We start from the raw sequence: 16,592 nt of genomic DNA on the forward strand, positions 1-16,592 counted from the left end.
GGTGTCCTGCCTTGGACATTTTCAGAACTGGAAAATACAGCATTTAAACTCATGTCAATGACGCTTTTATCTGGTGTTTTCCTAATCGGGTGTTTCTGTTCTAATATTTCTGACTGTTGGGAGAGAAGCAGCTTGAGGTTCCCAATCCCATGTGATTTAGGGCAGCGGAAACTACAGTCGTACCTTGGAAGTCGAACGGAATCCGTTCGACTTCCAAAATGTTTGTAAACCAAAGCGCAGCTTCTGATTAGCTGATTAGCTGCAGCCAATTGGAAGCCCCATCAGACATTCGGGTTCCAAAGAACATTTGCAAACTGGAACGCTCACTTCTGGGTTTGCGGCATTCGGGAGCCAAAACGTCAGAGTACCAAGGTGTTCAGGATCCAAGGTACAACTGTATTACTTTTCCAGAAAACCGAGACCACTGTCTACATCAATGTCCTTTAGGGTCTCCAGCTGGCAAAAACCTAAATCGTCTCCCTTTCTTTTTGGCTAGAGCAACCCCCGCCCAGCATAACCCTAATGAATGGTGATGGCCTGCACGAGAACCACAACGAGGAGACGAGGCAGAACGGCCACGAAGAAACAGACCACGCAAACGATGGGAATGACCAAGAGGTTATCGTCATCCAGGACACCGGTTTTACGGTCAAAGTCCATGCGCCGGCAGTCGAACCTTTCCCCCTTCAAGTGAGTGTCTCTGGAAGTACTTCTGGTCTAAATCTCCTTGGCTGGCCCCCTTCCTCTCCGCATGTACAAACTGGGACTGCTGTGTTTCATTGCTATTGCTGTTATTGCCTCAAATCTGTCTTCCCCTCTAAATTATGCTGGGCTACAATTCCCATCAAGGGACGCGGGTGGCGCTGTGGGTTAAACCACAGAGCCTAGGGCTTGCCAATCAGAAGGTTGGCGGTTCGAATCCCCGCGGCGGGGTGAGCTCCCGTTGCTCGGTCCCTGCTCCTGCCCGCCTAGCAGTTTGAAAGCATGAAGTGCAAGTAGATAAATAGGTACCACTCCGACGGGAAGGTAAACAGCATTTCCGTGCGCTGCTCTGGTTCGCCAGAAGTGGCTTAATCATGCTGGCCACATGACCTGGAAGCTGTACGCCGGCTCCCTCGGCCAGTAAAGCAAGCTGAGCGCCGCAACCCCAGAGTCGTCCGCGACTAGACCTAACGGTCAGGGGTCCCTTTACCTTTCCAATTCCCATCATCCCTGACAATCGTCCATGCAGGTCGGAGCTGATGGGAGCAGAAGTCCAACAGCATCTTGGTCAGTGTTTCCCCAAACTCGGGCCTCCAGCTGTTTTTTGTACTACAGTTCCCACCATCCCTGACCACTGGTCCTGCTAGCTAAGGATGATGGGAGTTGTCGTCCCAAAACAGCTGGAAATCCAGGTTTGGGAAACCCTGATCTAGAGGGTATTGCACTGGGGAAGGCTGCCTTGCATCCCGAGTGCCTAACCAGGTTTGCCCCCATTTTGGCGTTTGTGCTGCATGCCTGTTGGGTGCCTCTAAGTGTCCTCAACTTGGTCAAGAGCTCAGGTGAGTGAAAGAGCAAGCAGATCTCTGAGGGGAGCCCATCTTCTGGAGCCAGGGGGTGGCTCTCCTGCAGGTAGATCTGGCCCGCCAGCCTTTAGTGGTAGCTTAGAAGAGACTTAGGCTTTGAGCCTGGAAAGAGTAAATATGCAGGTTTGGTCTTCATATGGGACAGCTGCATATTCCTGCATTGCAGGGGGTTGGACTAGATCAGGCATCCCCAAACTTCGGCCCTCCAGATGTTTTGGACTACAACTCTCATCTTCCCCGACCACTGGTCCTGTTAGCTAGGGGTCATGGGAGTTGTAGGCCAAAACATCTGGAGGGCCGCAGTTTGGGGATGCTTGGACTAGATGATCCTCAGGGTCCCTTCCAACCCTGCAATTGCAGATTCTATGAAACTAAGCTTAAAGCATCTCAGTTTGACTGCATCAATCTGAGGAACGTACTGCCCTGGCTGCATTCGAACATACGTCATATTCAGAATGAAGAATGGGTATTAAATTGAAATAGTGGTTGTTGTGGTGATAATAATAATAATAAAAATAAAAAATGCATCGATTTTGTGTGGGTACATGTTTGGACATCTGGAAGGCTCATGTGAACTTATAGGTTTATGATCCATGCATTGCTGATAGTAACTGTTTAAACACACCTAATCATGATAATCGTAGTTGTTGTTTTATTTACACCCTGCCCATCTGGATGGGTTGCCCTGGCCACTCTGGGCAGCTTCCAACACATATAAAACATAATTTTAAAAAACTTCAATCTGATCTAATACAAAAAGTCACAATAAATTTAAAATAAGAACAACTTATATCAAATAAAGCAATATTCCATAACCCATTGGAATATAATAGTAAACAGTAAAATGAAATACCAGCAAATAATAATTAAGCAGTTTACACTTACGAGCTACAATAAAGAACTGCTAAACTATAAATTGAGAGAATTAACGGCAAGTCTCAATGCTTAAAATACCGTGTTGGTCTGAGTCGAAGCAAAATAAAAAAAATCCTTCAGTAGCACCTTAAAGACCAATAAAAAAAATTCCTTCAGTAGCACCTTAAAGACCAACTAAGTTGATCTTCAGAAGTGTGCATGCACACGAAAGCTCATACCAAAATAAAAGAATTTTTTATTTTGCTTAAAATACCGCAAAACATACAAACCACGTGAAAGGATCAAATTGAGGAACAAGGACACACAACTTATAAAATTATCGCTGAGCTCCTTTTCTCTCTTCCCAGGGAGGGCAGGGAGGAGAACGTCAGTGAAGCAGCCTTTGCAAGGGAAACTGAGGCACACACGGGGCAGAGGGAAGAATTGCTTTCCTCTTCAAAATGCTGCTTCTGCTGGTTACAAAATAAGCTTAGATTAGCAAGTGTCCTGCTTCTGCAGCAGCAGCAGCTTACTATAAACCACCTCCGATCTGGGAGCTTAACCTGGTCAGTCTGGGTGGCCCTTGTCCGGTGATAGCATTTATCAGGCAATTCCTAGCAGGGTTCTATTTTTATTTGTATTTTTTGGTGGTGGTGGTGAGAGGAACAGTCCATTCCAGCATCCCCGGGGGACGTGCGGAGGGCTCGATACACAGCCTCGTGGCACAGGCAGCCGAAACGTGTAAAAAGCAGCCGGGGGGGGGGCAGGCAGACTGTTTTGTTGTATGCAGCCTTTTTTTGTTCCCAGTAGTGATGGGCCCTAGGTAAAGGTAAAGGGACCCCTGACCATTAGGTCCAGTCGTGACCGACTCTGGGGTTGCGCGCTCATCTCGCATTATTGGCCGAGGGAGCCGGCGTATAGCTTCCAGTTCATGTGGCCAGCATGACAAAGCCGCTTCTGGCAAACCAGAGCAGCACATGGAAACGCCGTTTACCTTCCCGCCGGAGCGGTTCCTATTTATCTACTTGCATTTTGACGTGCTTTCGAACTGCTAGGTTGGCAGGAGCTGGGACCAAGCAACAGGAGCTCACCCCGTCGCGGGGATTCGAACCGCCGACCTTCTGATCAGCAAGCCCTAGGCTCAGTGGTTTAACCACAGAGCCACCTGGGTCCCTAGAACCCCATAAAAGTGCAGTCAAACTGTGCATTCAGGAGCATAAAGTAGGAAGGCAGTATAAGGACCCCCTGCCATTTGGGGGGCGACTGTGGGGTTGCTATGGACTGGTGCAGGGGTCAGCAAACTTTTTCAGCAGGGGGCTGGTCCACTGTCCCTCAGACCTTTTGGGGGGGAAATGAACGACTTCCTTTGCCCCTCAAATAACCCAGAGATGCATTTTAAATAAAAGGACACATTCTACTCATGTAAAAACACGCTGATTCCCAGACCGTCCGCAGGCTGGATTTAGAAGGTGATTGGGCCGGATCTGGCCCCCGGGCCTTAGTTTGCCTACCCATGGACTGGTGAGTGGTTTTTTGTGTGTGCGTGGGTGTACAGTCATACCTCAGGTTACAGACGCTTCAGGTTGCGTGTTATTGGGTTGCACAACGCGCTGAAGCCAGAAGTACCAGAACGGGTTACTTCTGGGTTTTGGCGCTTACCCAGAAGCGCTGAATCACAACCCGCGCGTGCGCAGAGGGTTGCGAACACGCCTCCCGCACGGATCACGTTCGCAACCGGAGCGTCCACTGTATTTTTCAACATGCCATTGACGCAACAGTAGTGCAAGAATTGGTGGTGGGTTCATACTGGGCCATCCACATATCACTCTAGTTTGTTAGTGGTTCTGCAGTGCTTTCCCAGTTTTACAGAGGGGCACTTGGGTGCTGTGGTGCAAGAAAAGTGGGAACCAGAAAACAAAATAAAACAAAAAACTCTGGGGTATGTACCAAATGGAAGCGAAGCAGTGTGCCTGCACCAAAACATTTGCAGATACAAAGTGGCATGGGTTGCAAATCTGTGCATAACTGCCTGGATGCGACCATTAACACAAACCAACCAGAATGCACCATAAAGGGATGTCTGGCGCAACACCTGTCTGTGGTTAGAGCCCCTGCTTTGCATGCAGAAGGTTCCAGGTTCAATCTCTGACGCCTCCAGGACCAAAAAAAAAAAAAATGTCCAGGGAGCAGGAGATGGGAGCAGATCTCTACCTGAAAACCCCTTGGCAGTGAGAACAAGCAGTGCTGGGCAAGAGGGGGAAATGAAACAGGGTCTTCTCACCGCTAGTTCAAAAGCTGTGGAGTTCTCTCTTTAGGGAGAAGAGAACATAACGCTTCTTCCCTTTTAGTTTTTAAAATATTTTATAAATGACCTTCCCCTCCAGGGAAAACCTTCTTAAGCAAAAAAAAAAAAGTCTTCAGTAGATTCCTAAACATCCTGACACTCAACACCTACCTAATTTCAACTGGGAGCTGATTCCAGAGGGCTGGAACTGCAACACTAAAAGCCCATTTTTGTTTTGTACAAACTAAGTGCACCTTAATAAGTTTGTTGTTCTTGTTTCATGTGTGATGAACCTTTTTTGTAAGCTGGTTTCAGTTGATACCGTTCTTCCCTTTATAAAAAAAATAAGTATATGTAATCTATGTGTTCTGGCTTTTTTTTAAAAAAAGGTATCCCCCCAAGAGATGGTCCAGGAAATCCACCAGGTGCTGATGGACCGCGAGGACACCTGTCACCGAACGTGCTTCTCCCTGCAGCTGGACGGCAACGTCCTGGACAACTTTGCCGAGCTGAAAACCATTGAAGGGTTGCAAGAAGGCTCCGTGTTAAAAGTAGTTGAAGGTAAAACTTGGGAGAACGTTTGCCGCCTCAGATGCGTGGCAGGGAAGTTCTTAAACAGGGGGCTACCCATAAATTGCAGGTAGGGAGACTGTCGTGCCCCAGATGCTGTTGGAATAAACTCACAGCAACTGATGGCGGCTAACAGATTGAGGTTTAATCTTGACAAGACAGAGGTACTGTTTTGGGGGGACGGGGGGCAGGTGGGTGTGGAAGACTCCCTGGTCCTGAACGGGGTAACTGTGCCCCTGAAGGACCAGGTGCACAGCCTGGTAGTCATTTTGGACTCACAGCTGTCCATGGAGGCGCAGGTCAATTCTGTGTCCAGGGCAGCTGTCTATCAGCTCCATCTGGTACGCAGGCTGAGACCCTACCTGCCTGCAGACTGTCTCGCCAGAGTGGTGCACGCTCTAGTTATCTCCCACTTGGACTACTGCAATGCGCTCTATGTGGGGCTACCTTTGAAGGTGACCTGGAAACTGCAACTAATGCAGAATGCGGCAGCCAAACTGATGACTGGGAGCGGCCGCCAGGACCACATAACACCGGTCCTGAAAGACCTACATTGGCTCCCAGTACGTTTCTGAGCACAAGTGATGGTGCTAACCTTTAAAGCCCTAAACGGCCTCGGTCCAGTATACCTGAAGGAGCGTCTCCCACCTCCATCGTTCTGCCCGGACACTGAGGTCCAGCGCCAAGGGCCTTCTGGCGGTTCCCTCGTTGCGAGAAGCCAAGTTACAGGGAACCAGGCAGAGGGGCTTCTCTGTAGCGGCACCCACCTGTGGAACGCCTTCCCTTCAGATGTCAAGGAAATAAAGAACTATCTGACTTTTAGAAGACATCTGAAGGCAGACCTGTTTAGGGAAGTTTTTAATGTTTGATCTTTTATTGTGTTTTTAATATCCTCTTGGAAGCCGTCCAGAGTGGCTAGGGAGGCCCGGCCAGATGGGCAGAGTATAAGTAATATTATTATTACATATTTGCACCCCTTTGCATTAGTATCCTCACAACATGAGGCTATTATTATTAATTAAATTTGTGTACCACCCATCATTCAAAGATCCCAGGGTGATTTACAACATACCCAGAGCCTCTCCATCCCTGCTCTCGATTCACGCACCACTTTCCCGCATCCATTTACACACCCACATTCCCAAATACGAACTCCTGCTTCAAAGCTCGCGCTCTACCAATTTTCCACGGACCTTAAAGTGCCCGGTAAGGTTTCATCAGATGTAAGGTCTAGCTGAATTTGTCTGGAGGAAAGAAAGCTAAACTGCTAGCCGCTAAGCATGTACGGGGGGGGGGGCTGTGGAATCTTCAAAAGGTTATTGCACACATATATAAGTTAATTGGGACGCAGGTGGCGCTATGGGTTAAACCACAGAGACTAGGGCTTGCCGATCAGAAGGTTGGCGGTTCGAATCCCCGCGACGGGGTGAGCTCCCGTTGCTCGGTCCCAGCTCCTGCCAACCTAGCATTTCGAAAGCACGTCAAAGTGCAAGTAGATAAATAGGTACCGCTACAGCGGGAAGGTAAACGGCATTTCCGTGTGCTGCTCTGGTTCGCCAGAAGTGAGCGCCGCAACCCCAGAGTCGGTCACGACTGGACCCTAATGGTCAGGAGTCCCTTTACCTTCATAAGTTAATTAGCAGGGTTAGCTTAAACCAAACAGATAGAATGAAATTCAAGGAGAAATCAAGGATGAACTAAATGACTGGAATAATGAAGAAAATGCAGGGTCAGAAATTAATACAGTTAGGGAACCTCGAGAGAAGAAGTCTAACTATTCATGTATATTGTAACGTTGGGTTTGTATTATTAAAATATCTTTTAAAAATTGAAAAATATTTTTTTTTTAAGAACAAGCCATGCAACAGACCTTGGTCCAGCCATCTGCGCACACTGAGCTGTTCCTCCTTAGGCAACCTGCTTGTCTACTATGCTGGGCAGGGAGAAATGTGGAAATGCAGCAGAGATAGCAATGGACTGAATACACTACAGGCCAGATTTGGCCCAGAGTCTCATAATGCCCACCCCTGATATAAAGACGGTTCCTTCAAGCCCTGCCTTGTAACTCCCTTGGCCCATTTGTGGAGTATTATTTCACTGCCAGGATTAGCAGTGAAGTCGCTGCCCACAAAGGAGAAATCCCAAAAAGGAAGCCTGCTTAAAAGCCTCTTTTCACATAATATTTTCCTCCTAAGTGCATACCTAGGACAGAATGGTTAGAGACAGTCACGGAGCCCCCAAAGTCCACCCAGGTTAGCTTGAAGACTGGGGGGGGGAGGTCTTGAACCCAGGTCCTCCCCAACACTGTTCAACCAGCAAAAGTTCTAGCCATAAGTAAGAAACCCATGGCCATGGGTTCTTCTGGCTGGGGCTCTTGAGGGCTGGAACAGAACAACATTTGGAGGTCACAAAGGTTGTGGGGAGGCTTGAGTTTAACATTGCTGGGCTAGGGCTGTAGAAACCTGCCTTCACGTCCTCCATGCTGCCATCAAACTCAGCTTCCCTCGGATTCTTCAGAAAGTGCAGCCCCAAGAGCTGGACACGGGGCTCCATATGAAACCGGGCATGCTCCTCAATCCTTTCCCCCCCCCTTTCCCTTGCCCCTTCTCCTTCTCTCCTTGCAACCCCCAAACCTTCCCAGAACCCTATACAGTCCGAGAAGCTAGAATACACGTCCGCCACATCCGAGACCTCCTGAAGAGCCTCGACCCCTCGGACGCTTTCAACGGCGTCGACTGCAACTCCCTGTCATTCCTCACCGTCTTCACCGAAGGGGACCTTGGAGGTACGCAAGAGAGAGAGGGGGGTTGCGGTTGCCCTGTTGCTTCTGTTTGGGGGAGGCGGTGCTTTGCTTTGTGCTCCTGTGGCCTGTTAAGCAAGGTCGGGGTTTCTCGATCGTGGGTCTCCACAGCTGTTTTGGGACTACAAGTCCCATCATCCCTGACCCACTGGTCCTGCCAGCTAGGGATGATGGGGTTTGTAGTCGTAAAAAAACAGCTGGAGACCCACAATGGAGAAACTCTGTCTTAGACCCGGGGGGGGGGGATGTGTTGGGATTTGATTAGATGCTAGGAGAATATGCATTTATTAGATATTATGCTTCCTTCCTCACTTCAGTGAGTTCAGCAGAGTTCCATCCCTTTGCAGCTTAAAGGCAAGTTTGGATAGGCTAGTTTTAGCTTTTAAGTATATTGGTAGTTCTGGATGTTTTAAGGCAGACTGGATTTTCCTGGCATTACCCCCCCCTTCACCCCTTAAAATATAACATTTACTCAGTACATAGCTGCCAAGTTATCCCTTTTTTAAAGGGATTTTCCCTTATGCTGAATAGGCTTCCTCATGAGAAAAGGGAAAACTTGGCAGCTATGACTCAGTATAGGTCTTGAAGACTATCAAGATACAGCAGCTTGGGGCAGGCAGGCTTAAAATGCGTAATGGGATTAGTAAGACATACAAAAGTCTAGCTTAAAAATGGACTCTGAGCTGCAGCTCAGTTACAGATGTTCTCACGTTGCAGACATAGTTGGAAAGAGTTTGCGCCCAGACAGGGAGGAGCATCTATAGTTAACACGCTCTTCCTGTCAAGACACAAAGGGTAAGTGACCTCATAGAGTTCCCTCTAGCACAGCCATCCCCAAACTGCGGCCCTCCAGATGTTTTGGCCTACAACTCCCATGATCCCTAGCTAACAGGACCAGTGGTCGGGGAAGATGGGAGTTGTAGCCCAAAACATCTGGAGGGCCGAAGTTTGGGGATGCCTGCTCTAGCAAGTTTACAGGACAGTTCTGTGAGCCTCAGCCCCTTCTCCTTCACATGCCTATCTGGCAATGCATGAATTGTTGGTTTGACTGCAACAAATATAGAAGGAACATGTTTGTTTCTTAAGGAAGTGCATTCTGGCATGTAAGCTCTCGCCTGTTGTCTGAAGGGGCATAACTCAAGTTCCAGAACAAGGACTGAATATTGGTAACTTTAGGGTGCTGCTAGACTCCCAGCATGCATCAACCCAGACAGCACTGGATGATGGGAGTTGTAGTCCAGTATCTTCTGGAGAACTGCTGGTTTCCCACCTCTTGGAACTAATGCAGGTGGCAGGGAACCTTTGGCCCTCTGGATCCTGCTGAACTACAACTCCCAGCAGCCATAACAGGCATGGCCAAAGGCAAGGGGGAATTTCCCACCTCTTAGGACAGGCTTCCTCAAACTTGGCCCTCCAGATCAGGGGTCAGCAAACTTTTTCAGCAGGGGGCCAGTCCACCGTCCCTCAGGCCATGTGGTGGGCCGGACTATACTTTGGAGGAAAAAATGAACAAATTCCTATGCCCCACAAATAACCCAGAGATGCATTTTAAATAAAAGGACATATTCTTACTCATGTAAAAAAAACACTGATTCCCGGACCGTCTGCAGGCCGGATTGAGAAGGTGATTGGGACACATCCGGACCATGGGCCTTAGGTTGCCTACCCCTCTCCAGATGTTTTTGGCCTACAACTCCCATGATCCCTAGCTAGCAGGACCAGTGGTCAGAGATGGATGGGAATTGTAGTATCAAAACATCTGGAGGGCCAGGTTTGAGGAATCCTGTCTTAGGAGTAAGCATTGGGTGTTTTAAATCAGGTTCCCGAGAATGAGCTTGTGTCATGAAGCAAGTCTCCAGGCATAGGCAAACTCGGCCCTCCAGATGTTTTGGGACTACAACTCCCATCATCCCTGACCACTGGTCTTGTTAGCTAGGGATGATGGGGAGTTGTAGTCCCAAAACATCTGGAGGGCTGAGTTTGTCTATGCCAGGCATCCCCAAACTGCGGCCCTCCAGATGTTTTGGCCTACAACTCCCATGATCCCTAGCTAAGAGGACCAGTGGTCAGGGATGATGGGAATTGTAGTCCAAAACATCTGGAGGGCCAAAGTTTGGGGATGCCTGGTCTATGCCATACGTCAGGAATGCTTTGATGGTGTTTCCTGCTTGGCGGGGGGTTGGACTGGATGGCCCTTGTGGTCTCTTCCAACTCTATGATTCTACTCTAGACCCACACCCAGCCCCAGTGCAAAAAAGGAGAAGGTGACGATTTCACTTCTCCCCAGCAAGCGTGCCTCTTGATCGTGCTGACTGCTCTCCTGTCCCCCTGTGCTTTGTTCCAGACAGCGGCAAGAGGAAGAAGAAGGGCGCAGAGTTGGAGCAGATTGACTGTACCCCTCCTGAACATATCCTTCCGGGGAGTAAAGAGCGGCCCCTCTGTCCCCTTCAGCCTCAGAATAGAGACTGGAAGGTAGAGTCCTAAGAACTGAGCAGGGAGAAGCACTAGGCTTGCCCCACCTGGGCCTCCTCCTTCCCAAAGGCAGGACATCCACCTGCCTGCCCCCTCATGCCCCCCAGGTGATCATAGCTCGGTGGCAGAGCATCTGCTTGGTCCCAGGTTCTGTCGCCAGCTAGAAGCCCTCCCTGGCTGAAACCCTGGGGAGTTGTGGCCCGTTTCAGTGTATCATAGGAAGGGGACCCTGAGAGTCATCTAGTCCAACCCCCTGATTGAATCATTGCCAATATCACCTGATTGGCTCTCTAAACACTCATGCTCATTGGCTACATTCAAATGAAGGAAAGCTGAGCAATTGTACTTCCTTTTTCTGGTTATTTGGCAAACCGTTTGATAGAATACAGATAATTCAACAAACTTTGTTCCATTACATTCTTCATTGAATTATCTTCCCATCGATACATAATTTTACGGTATTACTCCAAAAAGAAGTGGTGTTATGAGCCATCAAACCTCAGAAAGAACACTTTCCCCCAGAAGGTTTCCACAGTTTTGGCCACTAGTGTATATAGCAGTAATTCAAAGCTAGAGTGCTGGGAGACAGATGTTCTAGGGTCGCCTGCTCCCTGAGAAGCTAGCTTTCCACATGCACACACCTCTTTCTTTTCCCATTGCCCCACGAAGCCTCTACAGTGCCTAAAAGTGTTGACAATGAGTGGCTGGAATCCTCCTCCCGGAAACCGCAAGATGCACGGAGACCTCATGTACCTGTATGTCATCACGATGGAAGATCGCCATGTGAGCATCACGGCCTCTACCCGTGGCTTTTACCTCAATCAGTAAGTGGCTAGATGGGTTTGATTTTTTTAAAAAAACCAAAACACCATTCATATAAGGTACATATAAAATCAGGACTCAGGTATGCCTAGGGCTTGCCGATCAGAAGGTCGGCGGTTCGAATCTCCGTGACGGGGTGAGCTCCTGTTGCTCGATCCCTGCTCCTGCCAACCGAGCAGTTCGAAAGCACGTCAAGTACAAGTAGATAAATAGATACCACTCCAGCGGGAAGGTAAATGGCATTTCTGTGTGCTGCTCTGGTTCGCCAGAAGCGGCTTTGTCATGCTGGCCACATGACCCGGAAGCTGTCTGCAGACAAACGCCGGCTCCCTCGGCCAATATCGTGAGATGAGCGCCGCAACCCCAGAGTCGTCTGCGACTGGACCTAATGGTCAGGGGTACCTTTGCCTTTACCTTTACCTTTATGCCATGACTGCAGCCAGGATTGTTTTTGCTCAGAAACGGAAATATTTTCAGTACCAACCCAAGGTAGGAGTGGCAGACTAAACTAATGGATGATGCCAAACATATGGGAGCAATAAAGGAACCAAGAGAAAACTTGATCGAAGACTTGGGGGGGAAATTGTGGGTTATTTGAAATGTTATGGTACACTTAAAAGTTCATTAGCAGGATTAACTTAAACCAAACAGTTAAAATAAATGCTGAAGGAAAACTAGGGAGTAATTAATAATTGGAGTAATGAAGGGAATGCAGTGTTACAAATTTAAAAATACAAGAAACCGCAAAAAGGAGTGGGGGAGTCGGAATGTACATATTTGCTGGGAAATACTGGACTGGATTTTTTTTTGTCAAAATATTTTTGAAACACTGAAAAATTATATAAATAAAATAAAGAGGGTCAGGACCCAGTGGTGGAGGGGTGGGGGTGGGAACCATACAAAACCATAGAACACAGATGGAAAATTACTATAAGGGGACATCAGCTGAGAAAGGCAGCAATTCAATAAGCAGAGTCCACCATCCTGTTCTCACAGTGGCCGACCAGTTGACCCGAGAGGGAAACCTGCATGCAGGATTCGATCGCAAGAGCCTTTCTCTCCTCTTGCGGTTTCCGGCAACTGGCTTTCAGAAGCACCGCTCCCTCCCACTGTGGAGGCAGAGAATAGCCAGCATGGCTGGTAGTTTCCTCCCTGAATCTGTCTCCTCCTCTTCTAAAGCCATCCAGGTTGGTGGCCATCCCTGCCTCTTGTGGCAGTGAGTTCCGTAGTTTAAAACTGTGCTGTGACTTCTTTTATCGACTTCATTGGATCCCCATGAGTTCTGGTGCTGTGACAGAGGGAAGAGCAACTGCAGTCAAAACATTGCAAGCATAAATGTTTCGCGTCCAGGATCTGTAGCATCCTGAATCGCCAGCCGACAATTAATAATAATTCCATTATTTGTACCTCACCCATCTGACTGGGTTGCCCCAGCCCCTCTAGCCGACTTCCAACATATATAAACACATAACAAAACCTTAAAAAGCTTCCTTATACAGCACTGCCTTCAGACGTCTTCTAAAGCTCATATAGTTACTCATCTCCTTGGTACACAATGGGATTGCATTCCACAGGGTGGGTGCCACCACCGAGAAGGCCCAGTTCTGTGTCCTCCTTACCTGAGGTGGGGAACAGGGCAGGCTGTTCCTTGCGATGTTCTTTGACCTAAATATGCTTCCGACGGCTTCTCTTTGCAGGTCCACGGCCTACAACTTCAGCCCTAAGCCTGCCAACCCCAGTTTCCTCAGCCATTCCCTGGTCGAGCTTCTGAACCAAATCAGCCCAGCCTTCAAAAGAAACTTCGCTTCTCTGCAGAAGAAACGGTAACCTTCCTCTCTCCCCCCCCCTCTACCCCAAGCTCTTGTCTAGAACAAACTTTATCCCAAACTTGGGTCTCTAGCTGCTTTTGTCTTGTTTTTTTGGACTACAACTCCCATCATCCCTAGCTAGCAGGATCAGTGGTCAGGGATGATGGGAATTGTAGTCCCCCCCCCAAAAAAAAAAACCCTGGAGACCCAAGTTTGGGAAACCCTGGCCTAGAACGATGACATTTTATTGGTTTGTTTTGTTAATGTTCTTATTATGTACTTTGTGGTTTTATTCTGTGAACCTCTCTGAGATCTTCAGATGAAGGGCAATATACAAATTTAATAAATAAAATCAATCTCGTTTCCTGCATCCTCCAAATACGAAGCCCCAAATTTCTAGCCTTTTAAGGTGGTTGGAAAGATGAGCTCGAAAATGTGGAGGGCGCCAAGGTCCGTCTAGCGCAGCCATAGAATGGTAGAGTTGGAAGAGACCCCGGGGGCCATCTAGTCCAACCCCCTCCCAATAGCTTAGTGGGTAGAGCATCTCCTTTGCGTGTGAGTGGACCCAGGTTCGTTCCCCAGCATCTGCAGGTAGGACTTGGGACGGTCTTCTTGTTTGGCACCCTGAAGAGCCACTGCATGCCAGTGTAGACAACCTTGGGTGTACACAACCTAACTCGGCTGAAAGCACCTTGATCATTCATTCATTCATTCAAGGAATCATTCATTCCTTGATCTGGAAGCAGGAGGACTAGAAACCTACCTTACTTTTGTAACAGTTTCTGCTCATTGTTTGACTCCAAACCCCAGGGTCCAGAGGCACCCGCTGGAGAGGATATCCACCCCTTTCCAAGTCTACAGCTGGACAGCCCCTCTGGCTGAGCATGCCATGGACTGTGTGAGGGCAGAAGATGCTTACACCTCAAGGCTGGGCTACGAAGAGCACATCCCGGGACAGGTAGGCTTGGCTTGGGAGCGGGGGGGGGGGCCTTGGCTCTCTGCTGAAACTTGCCCTTGGGGTCTCTCTGCAGTCTATGCGTTCCTCAAGGACCACCTCTCTCTGTGTGAAACGACCCAGACCCTGAGATCATCATCTGAGGCCCTTTTTTGTATGCCTCCTCCTGGAGAGGCCCGGAGGGTGGCAACACGAGAACGGGGCCTTCTCTGCAGTGGCTCCCAGGGCCGGTGCGTCCATTTAGGCGAACTAGGCAGTTGCCTGGAGCGCGTAAATGGAGGGGTGCAAACCCCCGCACCACCACCGCCCTCCCACGGCGTGCGCTCGCGCTCCTCCCGCCTATGGAGGTCCTATGGAGCGCGAGCCAAAAGGAGAGCTCTGCGCCCTCCCGCCTATGGAGGGGACGCTGTGAGCTCCGCAGCGGCTGCAACGAGCGAGCGGTGGTGGCGGCGGCGTCCGTAGCTGAAGCCTTCAGCTATGGGCGCTGCTGTTGCCGCTCGCTCGCTCACAGCAGCCGCCACTGAGGAGCTCAAGCATGCCCTCCATAGGCGGGAGGAGCGCTAGCACCGCCCCTGCTGGCTCCCTACCTGTGGAATGCTCTCCCCAGGGAGGTTTGCCTGGTGCCTTCATTATATATTTTCAGGCGCCAGGCGGAAACGTTGCTCTTCAACCAGGCCTTTGGTTTATTCATACCCTACAGCCTTTTAAATGCTTCTGTGAGAAGGGGCTGTTCTTGTTTTGCTTTAATTATTTACCTGTGTTTTATTTTGTATTCTGTGAACTGCACTGAGATCTTTTGATGAAGGGTGGTAAAAAAATTTAATGAAGAATAACAACAACAACAACAACAATTTGACACATTAACCATCGAACCATCCTTGGCTGTCTTACTTTTTTAAAAAAATTAAACCTTGAAAGAACAAAGAAGAACAGCATATACCGTAGAAATATACATGAAATATCAAGCTTTTTTAACATAACAATTAGAGAAGAAAAAAGAAAAGGAGAAAAACTTCAGATTTTTACTTTTTGATATCTAGCACACACTTGCCATGGCTGGAGGTGGGGGGGGGATGTTTCACTTCAGCATCCGTTTCTAGTCCTCTTGAGGGCAGAGGAAACGTATAGTTAAGATAATTAAATCTAAACTGGTCCTGTGTGCATCTATTACTATTATTTTATTTTATTTTCCAATTTATAATTCGCTTCACAGCCAAAAACTACCAAAGCAGTGCATAATAAAATGAGATAAAATTCAAAAGATTACTGAATCAATAAACTAAAAGCAATACAACAGTTTTTGCAACCATACAGTTAATACTCCATTAAGTGCCCAGGTCGCATTTCAGGAGAAGCCTTCTTAAACAAAAATTTGTTCAGTAGCCACCTAAATAGCAAGACACCAGACCCTTGCCTAACTTTAGCTGGTAACTGTTTCCAGGGGGTCTCGAGCTGCAACACTAAAAGCCCAATTTCTAATACAGTGGTACCTCTACTTACGAATGTTTCTACTTACGAATGGAGCTCCGTCCGCCATCTTGGATGCGGTTTAGATAGGATTTTTTCTACTTACGAATTTTTAGATAGGGTTGCTTCAACTTACGAATTTTTTTCTCCCAATGCATTCCTATGGGATTCGACTTACAATTTTTTTCAACTTACGAATGTGCGTTCGGAACGCATTAAATTTGTAAGTAGAGGTACCACTGTACATGCAAAACACCTCTTTGAGGCACGTGGTGGTACTCGGCAGCAGTGCAGTTGCTGGGCAAAGATATATGGGGCCTCTTAGTCCCCTTTTCATCTCATCTAGAGAGGGCAACATCCTTGCAGGTTTTCCATTTCTCTCTCTTTCCCAGGCTAAAGTTGTGATTTCATGTAATGCCTGTTATCTCTCCTTCCCCAATCTTCCTTTCAGACCAGAGATTGGAACGAAGAGTTGCAAACAACCAGGGAACTGCCACGCAAAAATCTGCCAGAAAGGCTGCTGAGGGAACGCGCAATCTTTAAGGTAACCTCAGACCCTGCTAAGAGGTGGCCCAGAGAGGACTAGCAAGATTCTAGTCCTCATTATGCAGCCAAGCATGAGCACAGCTTCAGTTTTCAGTTTCCTGCTCCGTAATTGGAAAAGGGAGGTTGGAACAGGGTGCCCTGTGATGTATGAGTGAAGGAGGGGTGGATAACAAATTAAACTGATAAGGATTTGTTCAGAGTTGCCCAGGTGGTGTGTTGGGGAAGACACACACCGCAGCTGCAAGCCTCCTCAACACATAATTTCATTCATTCATTCTGTTTCTATGCCACTTTTTGCTCACACATACCACAAAGCGGCTTACATACAATAAATGACAGTAAAGGCCAAGGACCAGGAGAAGTTAGCTTCATGCAGGCGTAGTCTCAGATTGCTTGGGAGGAGGGGATTTAGGCAGCTGTGGGGAGGTGGGGGCCTTCAATCTCAGCA

General features: G+C 48.3%; 1 protein-coding gene across 2 annotated transcripts in view; it reads left to right on the forward strand.

Annotated features, from left to right (window-relative positions):
* CLUH (CLUH binding protein of NUMT mRNA) overlaps positions 1–16,592 on the forward strand; it is an 82,980-nt gene that overhangs the window by 36,709 nt on the left and 29,679 nt on the right. For both annotated transcript variants that reach the window (XM_035139029.3, XM_035139028.3), the window contains exons 2-9: positions 497–690; positions 5,094–5,265; positions 7,916–8,059; positions 10,419–10,546; positions 11,216–11,370; positions 13,066–13,191; positions 13,987–14,134; positions 16,050–16,142. In XM_035139029.3, the coding sequence (XP_034994920.3) occupies positions 497–690; positions 5,094–5,265; positions 7,916–8,059; positions 10,419–10,546; positions 11,216–11,370; positions 13,066–13,191; positions 13,987–14,134; positions 16,050–16,142 (1,160 nt within the window). The remainder of the gene's footprint in view (positions 1–496; positions 691–5,093; positions 5,266–7,915; positions 8,060–10,418; positions 10,547–11,215; positions 11,371–13,065; positions 13,192–13,986; positions 14,135–16,049; positions 16,143–16,592) is intronic.

This window comes from Zootoca vivipara, chromosome 14 (assembly GCF_965207765.1).
Source record: "Zootoca vivipara chromosome 14, rZooViv2.hap1.1, whole genome shotgun sequence".
Classification (NCBI taxonomy): Eukaryota; Metazoa; Chordata; class Lepidosauria; order Squamata; family Lacertidae; genus Zootoca; species Zootoca vivipara.